Consider the following 25,909-nt stretch of genomic DNA (forward strand, 5'->3'; position numbering starts at 1 on the left):
CACGCTATGTCTCCCCTGTCGCCGGCCAGCGCATGTGCAATAGGTCTCCCCCGCCGGATGATGGCAGGGGAGGAGCGTGGGCGGACCCTGAACCAGCGCCGATGGACATCGGCGCTGGATACAGGTAAGTCACTGTAGTGGTTTTAACCCCTTCAGCAACCTGGGATGGGGTGGGAGGGAGAGGGGTCCTGCAGTTCCAGGAAAACGGTTTGTTTTTCTGGCACTGAAGAGTCCCTTTAACACCAAACAACCACATTACACACACTCTGCACCCTGGGTAAAAAACATAGGAGTCAAACACAGATCTATCTTATTCTCCCAGTGACGGTGACCACCATCACAACAATCCCAAAGTTATTCACTACAGTAAACTGGATGGCATTGAACCTAAAGGGACCATTTAGTCACCATAACAACTTTATCTAAATAAAGTTGTTATGGTGCCAGGAGGCCCCCAGACACTCTCTTAACTCAAGGTTTTCAATTGTTCCCTATAGGCAAAGTTGCTGTTAGCGCCGATCATAAAGTTTGGAGTGCCGCCAGACAGGGGCGCCAAAAATTGGCTGAGAACAGTCAGCTGATGTTCTCAGCCAATCAGTAACTCGCCATTCACAAAACTGGCTTGGAAAAGGTACATTTAAACTTAGATGAAGTTGTTATGGTGCCTGGAGCGTTCCTGTAAATTTCACATTTTGTGTCAAAATTTCCAAACTGAAGATATGACTTGGGAGAGGTTTTTCCAAGATCAATCTGGCTATACTAGCCTGAAATTTTAATTTCACTTTAAATCCCCGACAATAAACAAACAGATTGAATAAGGGCTACTCAATCCATTTGTATATTGTCGGGAATCTAAATTGAAATTAAAATGTCAGGCTAGCCCGTGTGTTTAGGTTAGCAGCCTGCCCACAGACTGACACAGTGCTCTCACATCGTGACTGACCGCAGCAGTTGCTAAGCACCGGGTTAAGATGGCGGACCCCGGGGAAACTTCCGGTCCTCTCTTACCTGAATTTGCGACGTCACTTCCTGCGAATGGGAGTGACTGGTCGGAAGGCGGAGAGGGAAGATGGCGGCGCCGGAGGAGCGGGAGCTGAGCCAGGAGCAGACCGAAAAACTGCTTCAGTTCCAGGTGTGCACGTAGGGGAGCAGGGCGGAGGAGGGAGTCCGTGTGCAGTGAGGGTGCGCCATGTGTAGTGGGTGGAGGAAAGGGGGTGTAATGGCCGCAGGAGGGCCTGGCCTAGCTTTGTATGAAATGTTGGCAGCCATGAGCTGGGGGAAAGTTGTGATTTCTAATTAAAGTGTGTGCTGCTATCAGACAGAGGGGGGCATGCTCTGTATGTGCTTACTGTGCCTGTAACATGGCCTTGCTTCCATTTGTGACGCTTGAAGTGGTTATGGTAGTGCCAGCTGGGGCCTGGTCTATAGAGGGTGCAGGCTATGTGGTCAAAATGTCAGACTTGGGTTTTATTAATCTTATCTGACAAGGGGTCTCTCCAGATGTTTAACATTGCAAAAACCTGATATTGGCATGTCCAGAGAGCTGAGCGTGTAAGTAAAATTGTTGCTGGACAGGATGATGGCCAAAATATAGTATGATTGTTTCCATAATGTATGCTGCCATTCTATTTTTTAGGGTTATTCACTAAAATGAGAATTCAAAGCGAATTTCAAATTTTAAGGTAAAAATAGCGAACTCTTAACATCCTCTGAGATACATTGGCCTTGTATTTGAAATTCACTTTAGTGAATAGACATGTTTATAGTGGTTATGCAGGTAATACACAGGTTCGCTCCATAGCCCGGAAAAAAAATTTAAAGTTCAAAATTTCCAGCCTTGAATGGCAACCATAGACCTATAATTGAGCAAAATGACTATTCATGCCATATTCTCTTTACACCAGTTTTCACATCTAGAAAGCATCATTCAGATAAGTGATTTAGTGTTCTTTTGCTAAAATATTATCGCCTACCCTGTGCCCATTCATTTACATTATCTACATATCATATCAGTAGGTAATTGGTTGACAATGGATATGCATTTACAGATTTTCCTCCAAACCCCATAGCATTTCTTTCTTTATAGATAATTTCCATGCTAGTGCTTGGAAAGGTAGTACTATCAGACATGGTTAAATGATCTCTCCAAGGAACATAACTAATAAAGCATATCCAATTCACTGCCGCATTTATTGTATCAATCTGCCAATGAGCATGGCCCTGTTTAGTTCAGTGGAACTAACCGGATTCTCTTGCAATGAAAATCTGGAATTGGGGCATGTGTCTAAAGGGTGCCCTGTGGGACCCAGGTACGTTGACAAATTACACTGCGATGGCGCCGGGCACTCCTGACACCATGAACACTACAGTGAGCTGTAGTTGTTATGGTGCTTGGAGTGTTTCAGTAACATTGGCTTCTTTTGCGATCGTCTTGGACAACAGACAGTAAAAAAGCACGGAATAAAATATAGCATTTTTTTGTCAATCCTGCAAAGCTCTTTAACCCCTTAAAGGACCACTATAGTGCCAGGAAAACATACTAGTTTTCCTCACACTATAGTGCCCTGAGGGTGCCCCCACCCTCAGGGACCACCTCCCGCCGGGTTGGATGATGAGGAAGGGGTTAAAACTTACCTTTATTCCAGCACCAGACGGGGAGCTCGCCTCCGATCCTCCCTTTCGGCTGAATGCGCATGCGCGGCAAGAGCTGCGCGCGCATTCAGCCGGTCTCATAGGAAAGCATTGTAAATTGATTTTCACAGTGAGAATCACGCAAGTGCCTCTAGCGGCTGTCAGTGAGACAGCCACTAGAGGATTTGGAGGCTGGATTAACCCTATTATACACATAGCCGTTTCTCTGAAACTGCTATGTTTATAAAAAAAAAAAAAAGGGGTTAATCCTAGAGGGACCTGGCACCCAGACCATTTCATTAAGCTGAAGTGGTCTGGGTGCCTAGAGTGGTCCTTTAAGGACCAGACTTCTGGAATAAAAGGGAGTCATGACATGTCACACATGTCGTGTCCTTAAGGGGTTAAATAAGAACTTTATAAATAGAACTTTTCACAAGTCTGACTGTGTGTGTGTTTGTACCTAAGTTTCATGCACTTTTCTTGCAATTAATTTTCTATATGATATTTATTTCTCTCTGTTTGAATCATTGCTTCTCTTTAAAGTAGCCACTGCTTTTGATTATTTTATGATTACAGTGGGGGTTATGTAAAAAGAGTAATTCTGGTGCAAAGTTTTAAATGTGGAGTGACCAGCAGGTACTTCCATTGGTTTCCATGGTAATTGCTCCACTTTTAGAACTTTGCCCAAGAGTTCTCCTGTATAAACAAACACCTAAATTCTGAAGGTTCCAGCATTCCAAGCCAATTGTAGTGGAGATGGTTTGATGGAAGTAACCTACTTATTTTGTCATTTTTCCTTGGTTCACTATTTTATAAGTACGTTTACTAAATGCATATTTTCAATTTGTAAAGTGTTTATATTCTCCCAGTGGTAAACTTGTTTGAGCAGAGTCTTCAATAACCTTTAGTTCCTGACTTAATTAGTTTATCTTATTTGCTGTTTGATGTGTGTAAAAATAAAAAATAAAAATAAATGCAAAGAGATGCATAATTTTTGGCTTGATATAAATGCCAGTGTGGTGTTTTTGTGTGTGGTTGCCTGATTGGCCTTCCATAACACTGACCAATATTACATTTGTGGTGTTTAAAATGTTGTGTTTAACCCGTTAAGGACCAAACTTCTGGAATAAAAGGGAATCATCACATGTCACACATGTCATGTGTCCTTAAGGGGTTAATCCAATAGGTAGCAGAAAAAGGCATTCTTTTTTGAGGTTGTGGTGGGGGAATTTAAAAGCCCAAAAATGCCGCTCTACAGGAATGGGCAGGAAATATCTGGGATAGTCTTCAAATAAAAGTAGAATACAAAACAGTCAAATAAGTATGCGGGGGAGCTTTATTAATGCAAAACAGGTGTTGATTTGGGTGCAAAGTATTAAATGTTTCACACCATGCCCCATAACAATTTCATCTCAGTTAAACTATTGAGACACTGGTGCCAAAGGGGCTTAGCAGTCGGCTGCCATATAGACAATTTAGGGTTAAACTATTTGAAAACGACTTAATCCCATTAGATAAAATGGTGCCAAGAACTCCAGACTTGCTAACTGAACGTTAGCTATGGGCTCTATGTACTTTTTTTTATCTATGCATTGAATGCCATTGAATTATCCTTGCACAGCAGAAGCATATAATGCAAATGTGTGATTCCAGTTGTGCACGAAGGCTAATGCATATACTACAGCTTCCATGATGCTTTGTCATTCTAAAGGCATACAAAGCATCATGGGAGTTGTAGTCCTACATCTGGGGATCTAGGTATTAGGCACTCCTGCTTTAGTCTTTAGAAGGAATGAATGATTATTCATACTCCTATTCCAGTTTCCATACAGTTACTTAACTACCTTTTAATCTTGGACAGACGGGAACATGTTTGACCTGGTGTTGGTCTGAGATTAGGGGCTGCTGTACTGTGTCTGTCCGTGTTTTATTTATCCTGGGTTAGATGACCTAAAGATAATGGTTGGAAAAAATCCTAAAATAAAATGTAAAAGCTATAAATGTTTTAGCGGTTTGGCTGTCACAATGTTTAGATTAAATAGCATTTTCTAAAAATGAAAGGTACACTTTAATCACGGGTTTATCAAAAACCAAGTACTGTTTTGTAGTTTATAACTTTTTTTTTCTGTCAACTGTGTTTTCAAAGTATATATAGAAATATTACAATCTGAAAATGGTGCTATTTTTTGACTAGTAAAGAATGAAATGCTTTGTAAACACAGGTTTATGATCCACAATATTTTCTATAGACCTGAGAGCAATCCTATTGATTTTAATTTCCTTCCCACATTGTTTAAGTAATGGATGTATTGCACCACAAAGCGGGATTGATATGTACATTAAATAAATCTTTCATTGTATATTGGTATATTTTGTATATGCCTGCATACTAAAATGATAAAACCCTGTGAATTGAAAACTTTTTATTGTTAAATTCTGTTAACAGGGTCTCCAGCCAGTAAAATTAATTTTCTGTGCCAATTGGTATAGAAATTACAATAATATAAAGTGTTTATTATAAAAGTCATCATTTATGTAATATATAAATAATTATATAGTGTCCTATATGAAATGAGTGTAATTGGACTGTGTTTACCATAACATTGCTTGCTAAATTTAGTGATACTATCCCAGCTCCAATAGAGGTAGTTCCATAATCGCTCATCACAGTAAACGCTACTAAAGCATTTACTGTGCTTATAGTGTAATTGTGGAAGTATGACACATTTGCACCTCCTGTAGCACTTACATGTCCACGGCTAAGTCATCGCTCTATGACACCCTAGAGGCACTTTACAGGTTTAGGGAGCTGTTAGGTGTAAGACCACTTTTAAAGTGTTGAGGAACACGAATGTGCCACACGGACATTTAGGCGCTATAAATGCCTTATGGCATCTGTACGTATTGTATCATGGGATTAAATTTATTAGGGATCGTCCAATGTTAATTTTTTAGCGCCGATACCAATTATCGATTGCCTTTGAGGGCCGATAACTGGTACCAACCGTGCTTTTTGCAGTTTTAAAAAAACAAACATAATTTCTACACAAAACTGTTATTAACTGAACTTTTTTTGTGTCTTTCTTTTGAGTGGTAAATGCACAAAATATACATGCTAGTCAGAATTTTTATGTTTTCAAGAATGTGTGCATGTGTAGTGGATGCAATATGTGTGTAATTATGGGGGGGATGGTTCTGTGTGTTAAAAACTTTTTAAAATAATAATTTTGTATCATTTATTACAATATTTAATAAAAAACAAAAAAAACATTATAATAATTGAAATAGTATTACCCCTTCCTGCCAAGGAGGGGCACATTACACTCCATGGTGGTCCATTGGCTTTGTGCAGGCTGCCAGGGGGTGTTTCACAGTGAATTGGGGGCTGCCGGGACCTAGCACACTCTCTTTTCTTTCCGGCAGGTTCTCTCTGCAACTCTTGAGGAGCTGAAGATGGCGTGCGCTGAGCCTCCACCACAGCATTTTATACTTTCCAATGCTGCATTGCTCAATCCAACAAAAGCATTACAAGTGTTTACCATGGTCCAGAGAAGTGACAGATGTGCTTAAAAATGTTCCCTTTTAACATGTTTCAGAAATGAATCATATCTGTAGAACACATTTTTGGAGGTTTGCTGAAAGTGAAATATTTGCTATGCAAAATACCTAGCAAATTTAAATTTTGCTTTATTTTTGCATTGGACCACATCCTTGCTAAGACAGAGGCTGTTGCCTTGTTAACAGAATTTGACATCGGATTATATGCTATACCAACGGTTTCTGGCGTTTTTTTTTTTTTTTTTAACAAAGGCACATTTCAATGAGCGACATATTTCCTTACACATACTTCTCTGAATGGCTTGTTACAATGTACACTTTACGCTTGGCTATGAAACCTTAGCCAAACTAACTTATTAGGTTTAGTTAACTGTTTTTAGTTAACAATTTTAATAATGATGCATTAATTAAGGTCTGCTTTAAACCTTTAAGGACTTAAGGAGGTCAATCTGCTTATGGCACACTTGAAAGTTTTCAGGAACACTTAATTGTTTTCCAATTATCCCAGAGCTGCCAGAGGTAATAGTGTTGAATAGTTATTTGCCTTTATGGCAGGGGCACTCCCTTGACACAGTATCAGGGGTTGTGTGGAACCAATGGTCAAGAGGATTCCAGTGGCAAAGTATTGAACATGGCATCTTTCTTAGCACAGTTATTGCTGGGGAATTGGGCATCCTTGTTCTAATGTATTTGGCAAGAGCTGTATTAAGTTGTTCTGCGGTTTTCTGGTTTTGCCATTTTTGTAAATAGGCATTATGCAAAGTAGTCCATATTTAAAGGGTTACTATAGGCACCAAACAAAACTTTAGGAAGCCGTTTTGGTGTAAAGATCATGATCCTACAGTGTAACTGCTCAATTCTCTGCCATGTAGGAGTTAAAACACTTTGTTTCTTTGTTTATGCAGCCCTAGTCACACCTCCTTTCATGCGACCTATACAACCATCCTAAACACTCTTTTTAAAAGAGATCTAATATTTAACCCCTTAAGGACCAAACGTCTGGAATAAAAGGGAATCATGACATGTCACACATGTCATGTGTCCTTAAGGGGTTAAACTTCCTTTATTGCACAGTCTGTTTAATTTGGAGTTTATTGCGTGCTCTGGTTAAGGAACACTATAGCGATAGGAATACAAAAGTGTATTTCTAAAGCTATAATTTCCCTATGCACTAAAATGATTGTCTGCCCCCGCCAAGTAAAGAGTTTATAAAAAAAAATAAACATTTAAACACTTGTTTCCACAGCTGAGGTCCCTTGGAGCTGGGTCGGGATCCTCATCCTCTGACTTCGGCAAACCGGGGGACCCTAATGTGCATGGCACAATGCTTTCATATTTGTAGTCTCCTCCCACCCCCCACCCCCCCCCCCCCCCCACCCCAAAGACGCTGGACATCCTCATTCAAAGCAAACTCACAAGTACTTTTAATGCTAGGGGGAAACATAGCTTCCTTTGGTTGTGTATCTATGTGAGGAGCTGCCCTTTGCCACATAATATTTTCCCCATATTAGGTCTGTTACAAATAAATAGGAAAAGGGAAACCAGGGTGTAGGTAAATATTGCACAGTAACCTGTAAAAGGCATGTACATTGTTTGTGTCTGGATGGGCTTTTATAAATCTTCTCCTTCTTGTGCTGGATGGGTACTTTTAAAGAGTACACAATCATCAAAAAGGCACACTGTTATCGTGGCAGAGTAAGCTGTCCTGTATTTCCATGCACTCAAAAAGAAAGAATTAAAAAAAAAAAAAAAAAGGCACATTGTTGGGTGCAGCGTACAAGCTTAGTTCCTCCTTGTATTTGTAAAGTTACCTACAGAATGTAAGGCCTTCTACTACTGTGATTTCTCACATCTGTTTTCATATGTTTTTTTAGGACCTTACTGGTATTGAGTCAATGGACCAGTGTCGCCAAACTCTGCAACAACATAACTGGAATATTGAGGTACTATTAGTATGGTTGTATATGTATAACTAGTTAAAGGAACACTCTGGGCACCATAATAACTTAATCTAAATTCTTGAACAGTTTAACCCCAAAGTCTGTGTTCCAGCGCTGAATTTCTCTGTCCTTCTGTTTTATAAAATTCTTTAAAACCGGTGTCCTTTTTTTCACTGCTTATTCATATTGATGCTGGATGACAATAAAACTTTTTTTTAATTTACCACAAAAAAAAAATTCACTAAAGCCAAAGGCTCTTTCAGAATCGGGCAGTGGTGCTGCATATGGCTCAGAGCTGTCACCTGATGCTCTTAACCAATCAGTTACTCCCCTTTCATAAAAATGGCTTGAAAAAGTGTGTTTCTTTTTAAACTAGTTTTATGGGAATTCACTGATCGGAATTCACAGAGCGTCAGCTGACCCATTCTGCTAGTTTTTGGTTTTAAGAGTATTTTAGGGAAGGGCAAGGAGAGTCGGTGCTGGAACACAGACTTTGAGCTTAAACTGTTTGTAAACGGTTTGACCCCTCATGGTTAGCCAGCACTAGGGACCTCCTGGGACTATATCAACTCAAATTAGATTTTTTTTTTTTTTTTTTCGTGCCTAAACTGTCCCTTTAAATTTATACATACAGTTGCAGACACTGTAACTGAGAGAGTCTGAGATCTAGGTTTCAAGCACTCCGAAAGCAGGGGAAGTGGACTTGCTCTGTAAATCAAAGCAGAAGAGCGAGCTTTGGGGTTCTTAACTGCCTATTATCGCAGCACTGTGAGGAAGTAATGAAATTACATGTCCTCCCTGTACTGTGAGGAAAGGTGTCACACACTACAGCAAGGTGACTTCTGATTTCTATTTCTGTCTGGATCTGTGGAGTCCTGACATTGCTGGTGGATGATATACAGTAACAGAAAATATCTCTTCCACACCTCTGACAGTCTGTCTCATTTTATTTTATTTTTTGCTTGTTTTTCCCCTGCAGGCTGCTGTTCAAGACAGATTGAATGAACAGGAGGGTGTTCCCAGTGTTTTTAACACTACCCCCAGCCGGCCATTGCAGGTTAACACAGCGGACCATAGAGTATATAGCTATGTAGTATCCCGACCACAGCCAAGGGTATGTACAGTGGGATTATAGATCTCAACATTGGGTGCTCTTTCTTTGTGATACCTTGTAATATGGGTTTCTTCTTACAGGGGCTTTTAGGATGGGGTTACTACCTGATCATGCTTCCATTCCGCTTCACGTATTACACACTACTTGATGTTTTTAGGTAAGTTATCTACATTACCATGTAAGTTCGTTGTTTGCGTAAACCTCTACACCTCTACACATGCAGCATCTGCCTTATTTTCAGGTTTGCTATTCGTTTTATCCGGCCAGACCCACGCAGCCGAGTCACTGACCCAGTGGGAGACATCATTTCTTTTATACAAGTGTTTGAGGAGAAATATGGCAGAATACACCCTGTGTTTTACCAGGGAACCTACAGCCAGGTAAGAAACTAAACTATTTGCCTGTCTCTGTCAAACCATGCATTATGTTGGAAAGTGCACCCATCTCAATGCGATCTGTCGTGGAGGAAAAGAAAAGATGATCTAAAATATATTTATGTAGATTTATTTTCTCTGCAGAGTTGCAATCGTTTGAATAGGGATTTTTATAAGAACTGATTAAAATGCCATCAAACTTTTCTTTAGGATGGTGGCATAGATGCAAATGAAAACTCCAGTAAAAGCACTTACGTTTTTACTACACCCTGTGGGGATATTTATGGGGTGTTAAATATTAAAAATAATATTTTCATAAAAATTATCAAAAATGTATTTAATTTTTATTATATCAAAATTGATATCTTGATAATTACCCACTATTTTAATTCTCTTAGATCCTAGAGAACGATCATTATGAGGATTTTACTCCATACAATAAATCACAAATTGTATTTTATAAAAATATAATTTATTGTGACATCATGATAAAATAATATGTAACATACGTGGTAATAATCAGTGAATATTTAGTATAACATAGGTATACAACAAAATGGCAATGGTTTTAAACAAATTCAATGGCTACAGCATCAACTGTCAAGACTTACAAATTTACAATATGTGAACAATCTCACAGACACAGAACACAGAAACTTCACACAGCACAGCGTGAAGCCATAAAATCTTGGCTCACAGTTAGATCCTGATTAACTCTTACAATGCTGGCTAAATCATCCTAGGCATATAATATCCTATTCTATTGCTATTTTTTATTAAAATAACGTTCATATCATTAACCATTCCATGGAACCGCCCAATAAGAAACAATATACCAGATTTTTACAAAAGCCGAATTCAACTCTACATAAGATAAACGATCTTATTTCAGAGCAAATCAATACATCTGGATAAAAACAGCGGTATGATAAACGTGATAAATATATCATCCATATATATATATAATTATTTTGATTCCACCTGCAGAATGGAATATTTATAACTATATATTCTTTAGTTCACTAAGATTTCCAATTATGGAATCTGACCGTGATTTATCCATACATATATCTTGCTATTAGTAAATATTTTAATTAATTTAGATTCATTAAATAAAACCAGCATAATTACCAGTTATGTAGATGCTCCTATCGGATGAGTAGGTAGTCCCAGGAATGAATGGAAGTGTGGTTAATGTTTGTAAGGAGGTGTGCATGTGATAAAGTAATTGTAAAATTCTAAGTGTCAAGGAGTGTTTCTTGAGTTGTGTCCAAGAGAGTTTAAATGTTGAGTGTTAGTCCCAGAGTGTCCTGGATCTCTCCATCTTCTTGAATGTATGTCTGAGTTTCCCAATCTGACCGAATCTGAATGTCTCTCTTCCCTTTGTTCCTAACTTTTTAAAGAGCCAGACTCTCTGTACATCATTAGTTGATGAGGCCAATCGGACATTAAAGGTGTGGTAAACTCACAGATCACAATTTAGATTTTGGTCAATAGATGGCTCAATTGCCTCATCAAAATGTTGTGTCCTCGAAAGAGTTAATTTATTTTGATGACGATTCTGACGTAATTTGGCTTATCTAAAATTACTGCCATAACTTAAACTTGCTGTCAGTTCAAAGCGTTTCTTTCAGACAGGGCGTCGTCAACTTTGTCGTAATTTCTAAAATTGACAGTTCTAACCTGAATTTCACCCTATTTTTACAATGGGACTAAGATTTAGAAAGTAAAATTAATTACGAAGTCTTATCTATGACTGGTATCTGGCTTTCTTATGTCTGGTCTTTTTGTGAAGCTGTATGTGTAGGATTATTTTTCTAGTCCACTAATATTTATTAAATAATATGGTATTTCTTCATGAATATTTATCCATGAATGGTCTATATTATTAACATAATACTAATTATATGCAATTAATATAATGGTAAAATAAGTGTGTAGTGGCTAGATATATACAAGTATATATAATGAATATACTAGTCTCTGGGTTGTATTCCATCCCCATCCTTGCTGAGACTGCATTGCTTTGTTTATATAAAGCATTCCTTAGCACAGGCTGATGGCTAGAGTTACTGAAAACAAGAAGAAATTATGTGTCTTTGTTAGCCTGAAGATCCAAAATGGAGTCAGCTTGGTTTTAAATGTGACTGGCAGTAGACACTTTTAATTTCTATCTTAGCACAAAATGTCTGCCGATATAAATATCCTGGCAACTCTTATTAAAGGGACACTAAGCACCAAACAGCTTAAGCTTCATTAAGTGATTTTGGTGTATAGATCATGCCCACTGCAGTCTCACTGATCCATTCTGTGCCATAAGTCACTTTGTTCATGCAGCTCTAGGGACTCACACAGCATCTCTTCAAAGTTCCTGAAAAATAGTTTTCATGGTTTTTTAGTTTCACCTATTTCACATAGTTTTAATTTAGATTTTTTTTTTTTATCTCCTGCGCTGTTCATAGCCTGCTAGAGCCTACAGCAGCCTCATGTGGGTGATTAAATCTGAAGTTGAACAGATCAGGAAATAAACACAGTGCTGTAAGATCTGATTAAAAATGAAACCATTTTTTTATGGATGCAGTGTGAGTGAACAGCCAGGGGAGATTATTAGGCCTGAATAAATAAAGTGATATAATGCTTAAATGCAGATAATTTATCACTGGAGATCTATTCTCACGTTCGTAAATAAAACAACCCTGTTTGCTTCTAATCTATTTACCAAGACATGCTTAATCTAGACAGTCCTTATTTTCTTCTGTTTATGAGAGTTATGTGATACTCTTACTTTTTCTATACTTAGGCCTTAAATGATGCCAAACAGGAGCTGCGCTTCTTGTTAGTTTATCTACATGGTGAAGATCACCAGGACTCTGACAACTTCTGCAGGTGAATCTACGTTTCCTGGAAAATGTCACTTATCTTAGAATACTTTCTGCACCCATGAGAACTTCAACAGTAATGATAGATATCGTTCTATTGACTGCTTCTTTTGTTGGAATTTTTTTTTATATATATTTTTTGTTTTGGCTAGATAGTATTCGTTCTGGGTGAATGTGATGCTGTCAAATCTTTATGCAAATCAGCTTTGTGTTAAGAGCTAGATATCCACCGTCGGTATCAATCATTTAATGATTTATTTATTTTTTGTCATTTCCATCTAGGAATACACTCTGCACACCTGAGATAACACACTTTATCAACAGTAGGATGCTGTTCTGGGCATGTTCCACAAACAAGCCAGAAGGATTTCGAGGTAAGCTTGTATATGTGTGCTTGTGTTTTTTGTTAGAAATGGTCAGCTGATTCTAACAATTCTGTCTTTCTCCTTTTAGTTTCCCAGGCCCTACGTGAGAATACCTACCCCTTTCTGGCCATGATCATGCTGAAGGACCGCAGGATGACAGTAGTAGGGAGACTGGAAGGTTTAATCCAGCCACAGGACCTAATTAACCAGTTGACTTTTATAATGGAAGCTAACCAGACCTACCTGGTGTCAGAGAGACTGGAGCGGTATGCCTCAAATGATTTTTGCCTTGATTTATGCTTTAATACATATGTTATTCAAAAAATATGCTGGTATAGTCTTCTGACGCTTTTTTTTAATTTCACATAGAATAGCATATACATATAACTGAACTTACTATTTCCAAACATGAAAATATATACATAAAATCTATGATTTTTTTTTACAGATCAAAGAAATATTCATAGACAAACAAAATTAAAGTACAATAATTTTACCTGGTTTATTTCAGGTAAAGCATGGTCTGCAATCCACTAGACAATAGCCACAGTGCTGAACCTTGCAGCACTATTTTTGAGATGTGATGTATCTATCTGTATACTCTTCTCCCTGCATTATCCATTTGCTGGATCACAGTCTTTCAAGTTGTAACGGCACCCTAGGCATAAAGGGGTTAAACCGCCGTTTAGGAGATCTTCCCCTTCCAGAGATACAGGCACAGCTACTGCAGAACACCAAACTCCCGAACTGGATACAAAATAGCACTAAACCTCCCGAACTGGAACCTCACAAATAGCTGCTAGCAGACGAACAAGAAAAGCAGATAATCAGCTTACACTCCTGGCAATCAGTCTCTAACAGCATACAGTAAATCCCCCCCAAGAACGAGACACAGCTCCGTGTTGAGGGTCAAGCAGTGGTCAGGTTTATTCAGGGCTACCTGTTCAGTATTTATGCAGGTCTCCCACCTGGTGGCCACTCTCCTAGGGGACCAAATGGAAGACTGTAACACAGACAGACATGTATCACATTTCAGACACACAGAAGTACAACATCCCCACAATGCATCCTAATTTCCCTCCCTCTATCCTGGAGATAATTGAGAAGTAATTAAATTATCTCCCAGGACAGAGGCAAACTCCATTATACACGTGGGGACCCAAATACAGTAAAATACATTAAAACATATAATATTAAAATTTATACATAAAACACAGACATGTCGCATATCCCCAGATAGCTGGGATCTGAGCGCACAAATATACCGAATAGCGCTCAGATCCTATTCACACAGTTCAATTGCTATGGAGCCAGAGTCTTTAATTACACGAATTGGCTCCATGGCATAGCTATCTAGGTTAACACATTCACATATACAAACTACCGAATTAACCGGTGTTCGGCTAAATCGCACGAATAGGAACCAGGGGGCTGGAGGCTCAGCGGTGCGTGCACTGATTCTGGGCTTAGCACCGCTGGCCGTCCGGGGAGCTCCATAACACCGCCACCTAGCGGGCGCTTAGTGTAATCGCGCCCACCCAGTAACAGTCAATTAAGCTGCGGTTAACCGCAGCTACTGGGTGGTCAATTGACTGCACACGCTCGTTAAGCCGCGGTTAACCACGGCTTCAGGGAGGCAGATTGAAGGCACACGCTAGCTTCTGGGTGGCTAATTAACAGCGCCTCACGGCTCTGGGGAGGCTAACAGAAGGCGGTTCGTGCGGTAGACAGAATCTACCGAACGGCTGTGCAGAAAGGCATGAATTTCTGCACAGTAAAATTAACCGTTTAACTGCCGGTCCAAAGGCAGCAGGCGGGCAACCAGGCTTCTCCAATGCAATGTGGCGAGATTGCTCTCATCACACAAGTTTTCTAGGATAGTATGTATGTTGTGTCCTTTCCCCCTTTACAGATTACGGCTATCACAAGGACTAAGATAAATAGCCTCTTCATTCTTGTTTGGAGTTACCATGGGCAAACATGAAATGTTGGTTTATGCCCAAATCCTACACGTTTGATAACCTCCATTTGTTGGTTGTGAATACAAACATGTCATTTTGAAACCAGATGCATAACTTGATGTTATCACAAGCAGACACATACTAATCTTTTGTAACTTAGTGTGTATTAAATAAATCAATTTTTTTTTTTTTATTTAACGGCAAGACACGTTCCCATTATTATTTACTATATCCTTATAATAGATTTTACATAATATATGTGATAAAAATGCAGCATATCCAAAGGTATTTAGTGCCGTACTGCTTCAATTGATGTTTAATACTTTTATTACTTATTTATCATGCCTAGTAGGTAGTGAAGGCCTATAGTTCTAGAAGCATCTAACTCTTACGCACACTTAAAACTACCTTGAATAAAATACGCCGGCTGTGATTTAACATCTGTTGTATTTGAATTTACTGTGAAGTTTGACTACCAGTGTTTTGGACATATAACACTGTGAAATGTAGACCCAACTTATTCTACCTCATTCGTGGTGAGGATAGTGTAGTCAAATAACGAAATCTACTCTTTTCCTAGAGAGGAGCGAAACCAAACACAGGTGCTAAGACAACAGCAGGATGAGGCTTATTTGGCATCCCTGCGTGCTGACCAAGAAAAAGAGCGCAAGAGGAAGGAAAAGCAGGAGCAGAAGAGGAGAGAGGAGGAAGAGGCACAGATGAGACAACTGGCAGAAGAGAGGAAGAAACGGGTAATGTCTGAGACTTGAAAACTCTAGTTCTCTATTGATTGCAATGTACATCAGTTCCTTATACAGCAGTGGCTGTTTTTTTATTTTATTATTTAAAGCGAATACAACCGTGGTTGTTCTTAAAAAATTTTTTTTTAACTGAATGAATCACTTTGCATCTTGTGCATATAACTCTGTATCCCTTGCAACTAACATGCGAAGAGAGAATGACAGCAGGAATGCAGTGCTCTCTCCTCTGCACCTTTTCCCTTCAACTCTTGGCAGAAGCTGCCAGGATCCACATTACCTTTGTACTCTCATGCTTCAACAAGAGTACAAATTGGAAATTATTGCAGGAGACCATAGTACAATGATTTGCACTTTTTTTGTGTGTGTGTAGGTATTTATATGGCAAAGTAGTCTCTTTGCCACGTGTTCCTTTTTAAATCTTTGTTTTTGTTTTTTTTCCTCTTTTATTTTTTAATGCTGGTATGAAACCTAGCGTTCAATATAATATTGTTGAATAAGCTTTCCAAATTATTTTGGATACACTTTTAAAATTATTTAATCTTTTGAAACACATTCCATTTTGCAATATTTTGATATATTTCCATATTTTTACATATGGTATATTTTTACATTTTAAAATGTCGATAAAATCATTTTAGTAGTTTATCCAAAAATAAATGATCGAAGGAAAGCTTCTCCAACAATATTAACCCCTTAAAGCCGTCATGGCGTTTTATGCCGTCCCCATTCTAATGGGCTTTAAAGCCGTTGCGGTGTCATAGAACGTTGTAACGGCTTGAGCCCCCAGATACCTTCCCGGCGATCTGCTTCGGGAGGACTGCCTGACAGCCCAGGCAGCCCTACCCCGGCAAATCTGGCCCCTTATAGCTGGCTGTGGATTTGCCTGCAGGGGGACTGTCTGGGCTGTCACAGTCCCCCTGCTGGTGGGAAGAGCTAAAAAAAAATCTCCAAGTAACATTACTAATCTGGCAAATTTCAATGTGGAAAAAAATGAAAAATGGAATGTGTGCTATGTTTGGCCCTGTAACTTTCCAAAACACTGTAACATTGGTACTGTTGTACTCGTGAGACTTTGCTGAATACAAATCTGTGCATTTTATTGCAGTAAAACCGAACAGTATCATGACATTTAAAGATAAAATGTCAGGCGGGACTACAATTTCTTTTTTTTTAAATCTTAATTTCTCAGTTTTTTATTCATAATAAATTGTTTCATATATGAATAGTGCATGAGAAATTAAAGCCCTGTTTCTCCTGAACAAAAGGATATATAATATGAAAGAGGTGAATTACGGTTGAACAGACCTATTCCAGTTTTTGCTTACATTTTGTTTTGATCAGAACGTGTACTATGGACTACGCCCTGTAGGGGTTAAATTGAGCCCCTAGTTTTTTAATGGTAAAGTATCGCATGTATGCTTCCTGAACAAAACAGTTTGCAACACCAGTGCTTTTCAGCAATCTGTAACTGATCATTTAAATTCCATTATTGGAGAAGACAACCTAAACATTTTCCAAATGTATTAAAGAATACTCCACTGCCCAAACTAGTCATTATTATTATTATTATTATTAGAGTGTTCCTTTTAAGTTTTATAATGGCATACATGATCAAAATTCTCACCTCCCAGAAAACACAATTGTCTAAACCTCAACATCCCTTCCCCTTTGTGAAGTAATTTTGAGGCACAAATGCTGTCACTGCAAACGTGCTGCTGAAATGAATCTGTTTTAAATTTTGAAATGCCCATGACTCTAATGAGTTTTAGATACATAGCCACTACGGCTTCCAGCTGAAATACATTTAAAGGACCACTCTAGGCACCCAGACCACTTCAGCTTAATGAAGTGGTCTGGGTGCCAGGTCCTTCTAGGGTTAACCCATTTTTTCATAAACATAGCAGTTTCAGAGAAACTATGTTTGTGAATGGGTTAAGCCTTCCCCCTATTTCCTCTAGTGGCTGTCTCACTGACAGCCGCTAGAGGCGCTTGCGTGATTCTCACTGTGAAAATCACAGTGAGAGCACGCAAGCGTCCATAGGAAAGCATTATGAATGCTTTCCTATGTGACCGGCTGAATGCGCGCGCAGCTCTTGCCGCGCGTGCGCATTCAGCCGACTGGGAGGAGAAGAGGAGGATCGGAGGAGGAGAGCTCTCCGCCCACCGCTGGAAAAAGGTAATTTTTTACCCCTTTCCCCTTTCCAGAGCCGGGCGGGAGTGGGACCCTGAGGGTGGGGGCACCCTCAGGGCACTCTAGTGCCAGGAAAACAAGTGTTTTCCTGGCACTAGAGTGGTCCTTTAAGTGAAATTTTTTTAAACATTAACATTTAACCAAAATTCGATCAATCAATTTGCATTCACGGGTTGCTTGTTAGTAAGCCCATTTGTGTTGCCATAAGTGGTAGGAAGTGGGATACAGACTGTTAACTGGAGTGCCAGCTGCAATATCCTTATTATGAAAAGCCAGGGTGCTTGTTTGCAGAGAGAAATGTATTAGAACTTTGTTTTAACCCACAGGAATCCTTTTTTTAACCCCTTAAGGACCAAGCTTCTGGAATAAAATGGAATCATGACATGTCACACAAGGGCCCCACTTACCACCAGCTTGTTATTGTGTTACGGAAAATATGGATGCCATCTTACAGTCCGTATTGTTTGTATTAATAGTTAGACCATGTAAATGACGCGCAATAGTTGAATTTGGCTGTGCACATTGACTGTTTCAGTCAGATCCAAATGTTTCTACAGGCAGTAGATATTAAATTCCTCATTGTGTTGCTGGATGCGCACGGTGTTTGTGAAAATGCCTCCTTGCACTATAACCATTACATACATTGTAGTGGTTATGGTGATTAGTATGACACTTTAAAAAAAAAAAAAAAAAAATTGTAGTTAGGTGTTTGAGAGACTTTAACACAAATCAGACAAGTGTACTACAGTGCTCCTTTAATGCATCTCTTTTATTTTATAGAATTTGCAGGAAGAGAAGGAACGCATATCTGAGTGTCTTCCTGCTGAACCCCAGCCAGACCATCCTGATACTTTGAAAATTATTTTCAAGATGCCAAACGATACAAGGGTGGAGCGGCGGTTCCTTTTCACTCAATCGCTATCGGTTAGTGGTTGTTAGTTATGTCATGTTGTCCTTTTTCTGGTTTCATGTTAGTGTATGTTAGTGTGATGGCTAGGATTTCCCCACACATACACATGTGCTTGCTGTGATCATTTGGCGCACGCACATATAATTAATAAATGCCTCTGTTGCTCATTATTGTAAGCCACCAGTATTATTGCAGATGTATATGGAGGATTTAGAAGCTAAAATGCTTTTTGAACTCTCTGCTTATTGAATATTGTCTGCCTCTTTGTTCACTTAATTGGTTACAGTTTTCAGATTTTGTTTTGTCCAAACATGACAAGGAATTATGTGAAATACAAGTACATGTTCATAAACTGTAAATGTGAGGTTGTAGTTGTATTAATCCATTGTGATGATACAATTTTTTTTTTTGTACTAGATTCAAACCTATTTGTCTTGCTTTTCCATCCACATTTTCATTTCTGTTACGTCATATGATTGTGCTGGACATGGATTCTGTTAATATTTAAATGTGATTTGTTTGAAACCATTTAACCAGGGCTGAAAATGTCAAGCTACTAGCCAGGCTTTTAAAGTTACTTGCCACTACAAACTTGGAGGATCTGTGGCACACTCACCAAGGGCGATTTTCTACTTGCATTGGCTACATTTTCACTAGGCAATGGCTAGTGGGCATGTGGAAATTGTAAGCCTTAATTTAACCATTTCAGTGACTGGACTATTTTGTCCTTATAGGAAGCCAATTTATAGCACTTTGCCGAGTCTTACTTAGTCTATTCTAAAAACTTCCCATTTTGTGGTACAATAATTGTGGCTAAACGATCTCTAAATTAAGCTATCCTTGTATTAATTTGTATTTGGATATACTTCATATGTTTTGGATTTTGATATATTTTGCCAGATAGAGCTGACATACAGTCAAGCACAAACAGTGCTTTATTGTTTTTAAAGATTAAAGGATCACTATAGGCACCCAGACCACTTCAGCTTAATGACGTGGTCTGGGTGCCTGGTCCAGCTAGAATTAACCCTTTTTTCTGTAAACATAGCAGTTTCAGAGAAACTGCTATGTTTACCTATGGGTTAATCCAGCCTCTAGTGGCTGTCTCATTGACAGCCGCTAGACTGCTTCTGCGCTTCTCACTGTGAAAATCACAGTGAGAAGACGCCAGCGTCCATAGGAAAGCATTGATAATGCGCATTCAGCCAAAGAGGAGGAGGAGAGCTCCCCACCTGGCGCTGGAGAAAGAGGTAAGTTTAACCCCTTCTACCCCCTAGAGCCTGGCGGGAGGGGGGCCATGAGGGTGGGTGGGGGCACCCTCAGGGCACTATAGTGACAGGAAAACTAGTATGTTTTCCTGGCACTATAGTGGTCCTTTAAAGGTTTTAGAATTTAGCATGTCAGGGTTGTGTAGGTGTGATCATCATGAATAACTCAAAACCATGTTTAAGAAGTAGGCAATACAAAGTATTTTAAGTGGGCCATGTCACATTACATACACTAAAAAAAAAAAAAAAGCTTTTGTAGAATTTTCCCCACACATACTGCATTGCAGTTTGTGCCAATATAGGGCAATAACTACTATTCCGAGTACAGAAATACCCCACAAGTTTTAAATCTGAACCCCAAGCAGCAATGTCACTATCAGGAGTCTTTGCAAATTAGTGCAGCTGTCTTATGACTTATCTCTGCCTGTATGCAAAACATTTGCTACCAAACCTGACAACGCAAATCAATACTACTGTACTGATTGCCTTATTGTACTTGCAGTCTGTATTTTTTCCATTAGTTACTTTTGGTAGACTGCAGGTCTGCCAGAGTGCAGATAGCCCTGTAACTAGTTAGGACATATTTCCACTAATATATGGAGATCAGAGACTTTTATCAGGGCATCAGCCAGTGATCACAAAGTGCCCTTAGCAGCAGCAGATCTGTAGGTTGTTTACACTGCTTACTAGCAATACTCTTACAGTTTAAACGGAGCTGTTGCTGATAGGGGAGATAGAAATAAGCCTAAGATCGGTAAACTATATTTTTAAGCTTGATTAAGCTTTTAATTCAGCTTAATGAAATGGCTGATCTGCAAACACTACAGTAGATTGGTTTGAGAGTCTTGCCCTAACTGGCAGATCTCTTGGAAATAGCACTGTAACTTAATGAGGTACAGCGCTATTTGCACTTTGACTGTTTCACCATATTCCTGTAAATATAGCAGAGGGCTCACATCTTACTAAAAGTAAATTGTGCCATTGGGACTAAAGGGGTTTAGCGCTCATGTCTGCGCAGCTGCAATTGTATCATATCTAGCCTCTGTGAGTAGTAACATTTTATCATAAATACTACAAAGAGATCACTCACTATGATAACTCCTTAGAAAAATGCTTTATTAAACAATAAAATGTATAACAAACATGTAATATAAAATAAAGTGACAACAATAAGGCAAAGTAAACAATAATAATTTCCACAAGCCTATTCTGGCAGAAAGACGAGCCCCTATTTCTGTTACATATCCTGTTCTTTTCCTTTTCTCTTTATTGCTATTTACATTTGGAGGGTTTTCTCATTCATGACAGGGCGCACGCGCGCAGCATACGGCAAGGGGCGCAGGTGCGCAATCATACAATACAGTTACGTGTATTGACAGCTGGACATGGCTGGTTTATTCACATATTGTGACGCATGCGCGCGTAGATGGTTCATTTGTCCGCCACCAGTACATGCGCAGTAGTGTAGCTCATATTGACTATGGGCATTTAATCCATTACATGTAATGGTGTTATATAATAGATTTTTACGGATGCGCTTGTGCCGGTCTGTTTGTGAATTTATCTATCCGGCATCTCACTAGTATATACAGTGAGCATTATTGGAATTTCTGTATTCCTGTCTATAGGTTATGGTTTATTTCTATTGATATGTTTAACGGTATGTTATTACTGACCAAAACCAGAGGTGATGTCACTTCCGGGGTCAGATTAATTTGTTCACTGATGACTATCAGCTGTATGTGGGAAATATAAGCAGATACTGGTAAGCCATGATACAAACACCCTTGATAAAGGCAGCCAGGAGGTGTCGAAACATTGGGGGTTTTAGTGGCTCGTGTCAAATTGTGGTAATTATTATTGTTTACTTTATTTGCCTTATTGTTGTCACTTTATTTTGTGCGTCATGTTTGTTATACCTTTTTATGGTTTAATAAAGCATTTTTTCTTAGGAGTTATTCTAGTGTGCTATCTCTTTTTGTAGTATTTGATTTTGTTTGGGCACTTGAGGGAGTGCTTTTGAGCATTAGCACCTAGTGATATTTTCTCAGTCATATGGTCTCTCCATACGGTCTTGTTATAAGATTTTATCTTAAGTCATGCAAAAATGTATTTGTTATTAATACAAAGGTATATGCATCTCTTTCAGGTGATTCACGATTTCCTCTTCTCCCTGCAAGAGACACCAGAGAAGTTCCAGATAGTGGCAAACTTTCCGCGTCGGGTGCTGCCGTGCCTTCCCACCGAGGAAGTCCCCATGCCTCCTACACTTCAGGAGGCTGGACTCAGCCGTTCACAGCTCCTGTTTGTACAGGATCTCACAGATGAATGACATTAAATATATATAAACATATATATTTTTTTGCTTCCCAACAAAATTGGGAATGAAGGAAAGAAAAAAGAAAAAAAAAATGCAGGTAGGGAGAAATGAGATACCTAATCTCATTAATAACATTATTTTTTTTAATGACTGCTGCTACTGACTTTGGATCCTGGCGACCTTGCCTAGACAGGGAAGGGGGGGGGGGTAGGCAGTGTGTAGCAGTGGCTTGTTTGTTATTTTCCCCCATTGGAAGGGGACAAAGGCCAAGTGACCATGAACTGAAAAGTGCAAGGAGATGTTGCAGGGTTCTATATGTATTTTTTTTTTGTCTCTCGAACTGACATATTGTTCCTCCTCTGGGAGGGAACCTTGCATCCCTCTCCACCATGGCAAAAGAAGAAAATCTCTACGGAATTACACACATTCATCCTAGCAGGTGGTGGTGTGGTAAACTGTTGTTGGGTGTATTTCGTTTTATTTTTCTGAGGAACAAGAGGAATATCATTTCCTCATACTGTATAAAACACCCTTTTCCTTTTAATTTTTTTTTTCTTGCTTTCTAAAAGACCAAAGGAGAGAGATTGGCAGCTGTCATTGTACCTGATACAAGCAACTTTCAACTGATCCTGCGTGTAACTAAGCGTGTGTGATGGATCTCGCTTTGGGACAGGGGATGATTATCAACCCCTTGTAGTGTAATAAAGGCAATATATAGTGACTGGTCTCCCTGCTTAGATGCCTTCTCTCGTCACTAGTATTCTATATGTCCTGACTGGACTATATTCCAGATTATAATTTATTCCAAATATAAATTAAAACATTTTAGAATTTTGTTGTGTGTTAAATGTATACCTTAAATGCTTGTGAATGTGGAAGGGGCAGGGGCAGCATATATGTGTGAAACATACTTTCTGCACACAGTGCCGTTGAGTCAAGTAAATCTTTCCCCAAGCTTCCTAACGATTCAAAACTCTCAAATATTGATATCAACAAATACCCCTGTAATAATCATACCTTGCATATGATTTGAGCTTTGCAAAGAAAACACTCATTATTTAGCAGTATTTAAAGGGACACTGTATTCACCAAAATAAATTTAGCTTAATGAAGTGGTTTTGGTGTAAAGATCATGCATCTGAAGTCTCACTGCTCAAGTCTCTGTCATTCAGGAGTTAAATAACGTTTTGTTTCTGTTTATTCAGCCCTTTCCACACCTTCCCTGGCTGCATGGGGGGGGGGAATGGTTTCCTTTTCAATCAAATATAACTTATTTGAAAAGTATCTCCTGCTCTTTAAATATATAAAGAAGGCTCCTGCACAGTCAAGCAAGCTATTAACAGAGGAGATGAGACATTGTAAAGTAAAAAGAATTTGCAATAAAGGAAGTGTAAACATTTGATGAGTGTTTAGGAAGGCTGTGCAAGTCAAATGTAGGGAGGTTGTGACTAGGGCTGCATAAACATAATGATTTTATTCCTAAATGGTAGAGCAGTGAGACTGCAGGGGCATGATCTATACACCTAAGCTGCTTCTTTAAGTTAAAGTTGTTTTGATGCCTGTAGTTTTCTCTTAAAATAATTTTTCTGACTTTTGGAGTTATCTAGTAGCCACCTCTAAGGGCTTAGTAGTTAAGTTGCAAAAAAACACCATACACTAGCACCATTCCTTGGAACCAACTAATGTAGTTAATATAAGCCACTGTAAAAGCTGAATGTACTATGTAGCTGCAACAGATAGGGATCTCAAGGTCTGCAGCAGGTAATTTTGAAAATAGAACCTGGAATATTAAGTTTTAGGGAAATTCCTGCTCTAAGAGCCAAGTAAAAAGATTCGTTATGGCATTTGTTTATGGACAAATACATTTTCTGCCTAGTGAGAGTGTACAGGGAGGCAGTGTTTTTTTTTTTTTTTTTAAACCGTTAAGGCCAAAACAGCTTATCTAATTTTAGGAATTCAGGCATGCATTCCTAGTGTTATATCCGTTTTAATAATTTAGCCCTCCTTAATTAAACTTAATGCCTTTTATTCCACTTCTGTGCTAGTTTTGCTGAAGTGGCCCCTTGTGGAGAGATGAGCTGTATTGCCGATCTCAAATAATCCAATGTTTCTTACAGGGAAGCACTGACAATGCAAGTGAGCGTCCCCTAATAGAGAAGCATTAATGCAAATCACAGCGATGCTGAATGTTGATTCTGCAGTTTTTACCCCCCCATGTATCAGAAGCTCTAGTGGTTCTGGTGCCTGCCACGTCCCTTTAAACTCACATTGAATTCTTGACACTTTTCAGCACAATGAATAACAATTTTAATGTACTCTGCGCTGCAAGGAAGATGCCAATTTTATTACTACTTTCTTTCCTTTTTCTTCTTCTGGTAGTGTCTCTTGCCTTGCTTAAGTATCACAGCCACTGTCAATACTGTGTTCTCTCACATGGACTGCTATATGGAAGATCGTGCAAATTGGCAAACATCGATGGGATTTTCCACAAACCTACAGATTAATGTAGATACTAAAAGCAGCTGTGTTGCTGAATAGTTAGTTGGACATTTGAATTCCTGTGCTAGGACTTGTGAACTATATAGTAGTTTCATTTCTTTGCTATTGATACAATTACCAGTATTTAGTGTATTAAAAAAAAATCTGAAAGGTAAACAGCTTTTAACCTTATTCTAGGACTCTTTGAGAGGTAAATAATGCTTGGAGTTTGAACAAAGTGTTTAGACAAGTGCTGGATGCAAGTCAGTAATGGGATTACTAGTGTGTCATTGGTTTCTCATTGCAAATTTTAATGTATTTAAAACTTCCTGAGATGGTTGTTGTGCCAAGATCCTGCCCCTGCCAGATCTTGAATTCTAGAGAAACATTTTATCTATGTAATACTGCCTCTGTGAGCTTGTCACTCGGCACATCTTGAATGGCAATATTAATTTTGTGCAGACTTTACATCTGATGTCATAACACTACATACCTTGAACTGGCTGCCGGTAGCTGGGTAAGTTAGTGTCAGGGATCCTGCCGCTCTACCAGCGTAATTTTCACTGTCCATGCAATTAGGATGGAGAATCTGTTTTTGAACACTGCCCTATCTAGATCCAGAGGTAAGGAGGAGGAAGACAGACATCACCTGTTAAGTGAGATTCTGGATGTGTCCAGTGGGAGTTGAAACATCTGCTGTAAATTGATAGTCAGCCACCTGCTAAACAGCTTATGTATAATATAACTCAGATTACCCTAATTAACTAAAACCAAGCTCTTGGAGGCAAGGTTTGGTTACTGACCGAGTTGGCGGTTTTATGAAACAACTTCACAGACCGGCCACTGCAGTTTTGGTTTAGTAGTTGCAGGGGTATCCAATTTAAGAAGTGAAGTCTGCCTCCAATGGCTGGCAATGAATTTATGGTCTGGTAACGGACATGCTCTGCATGACATCCAGCGTCTATTTCCACATAAGAATCGATTCAATGTTTTCGTAGGGGGAGGGCCTAATGTGCACCCAGCCCTTGCCACACGTGCATCCCATGTCAGTAACTAAGGCGGATCTGCAACAGAGCAGAGGGAAATAGGAGCTGGGGGGCAGATAAACCCTTTACCACTGCAGGAGGGTGGGGAAATATAGCTTTCTATTCCTAGCACT

The 25,909-nt window shown here is 39.1% G+C and overlaps 1 protein-coding gene across 1 annotated transcript; it reads left to right on the top strand.

The window, feature by feature from the left end:
* Positions 1–1,043: 1,043 nt before the first annotated feature.
* On the top strand, positions 1,044–23,107 carry FAF2 (Fas associated factor family member 2). Its single transcript, XM_063447270.1, has 11 exons — positions 1,044–1,132; positions 8,064–8,132; positions 9,109–9,243; positions 9,324–9,400; positions 9,485–9,623; positions 12,418–12,503; positions 12,779–12,870; positions 12,950–13,127; positions 15,403–15,574; positions 18,555–18,698; positions 22,102–23,107. Exons 1-11 carry the CDS (start codon positions 1,070–1,072, stop codon positions 22,282–22,284), a joined length of 1,338 nt encoding a protein of 445 aa, XP_063303340.1. The 5' UTR covers positions 1,044–1,069; the 3' UTR covers positions 22,285–23,107.
* Positions 23,108–25,909: the final 2,802 nt, after the last annotated feature.

The sequence above is a fragment of the Pelobates fuscus genome, chromosome 3 (genome assembly GCF_036172605.1).
Source record: "Pelobates fuscus isolate aPelFus1 chromosome 3, aPelFus1.pri, whole genome shotgun sequence".
Classification (NCBI taxonomy): domain Eukaryota; kingdom Metazoa; phylum Chordata; class Amphibia; order Anura; family Pelobatidae; genus Pelobates; species Pelobates fuscus.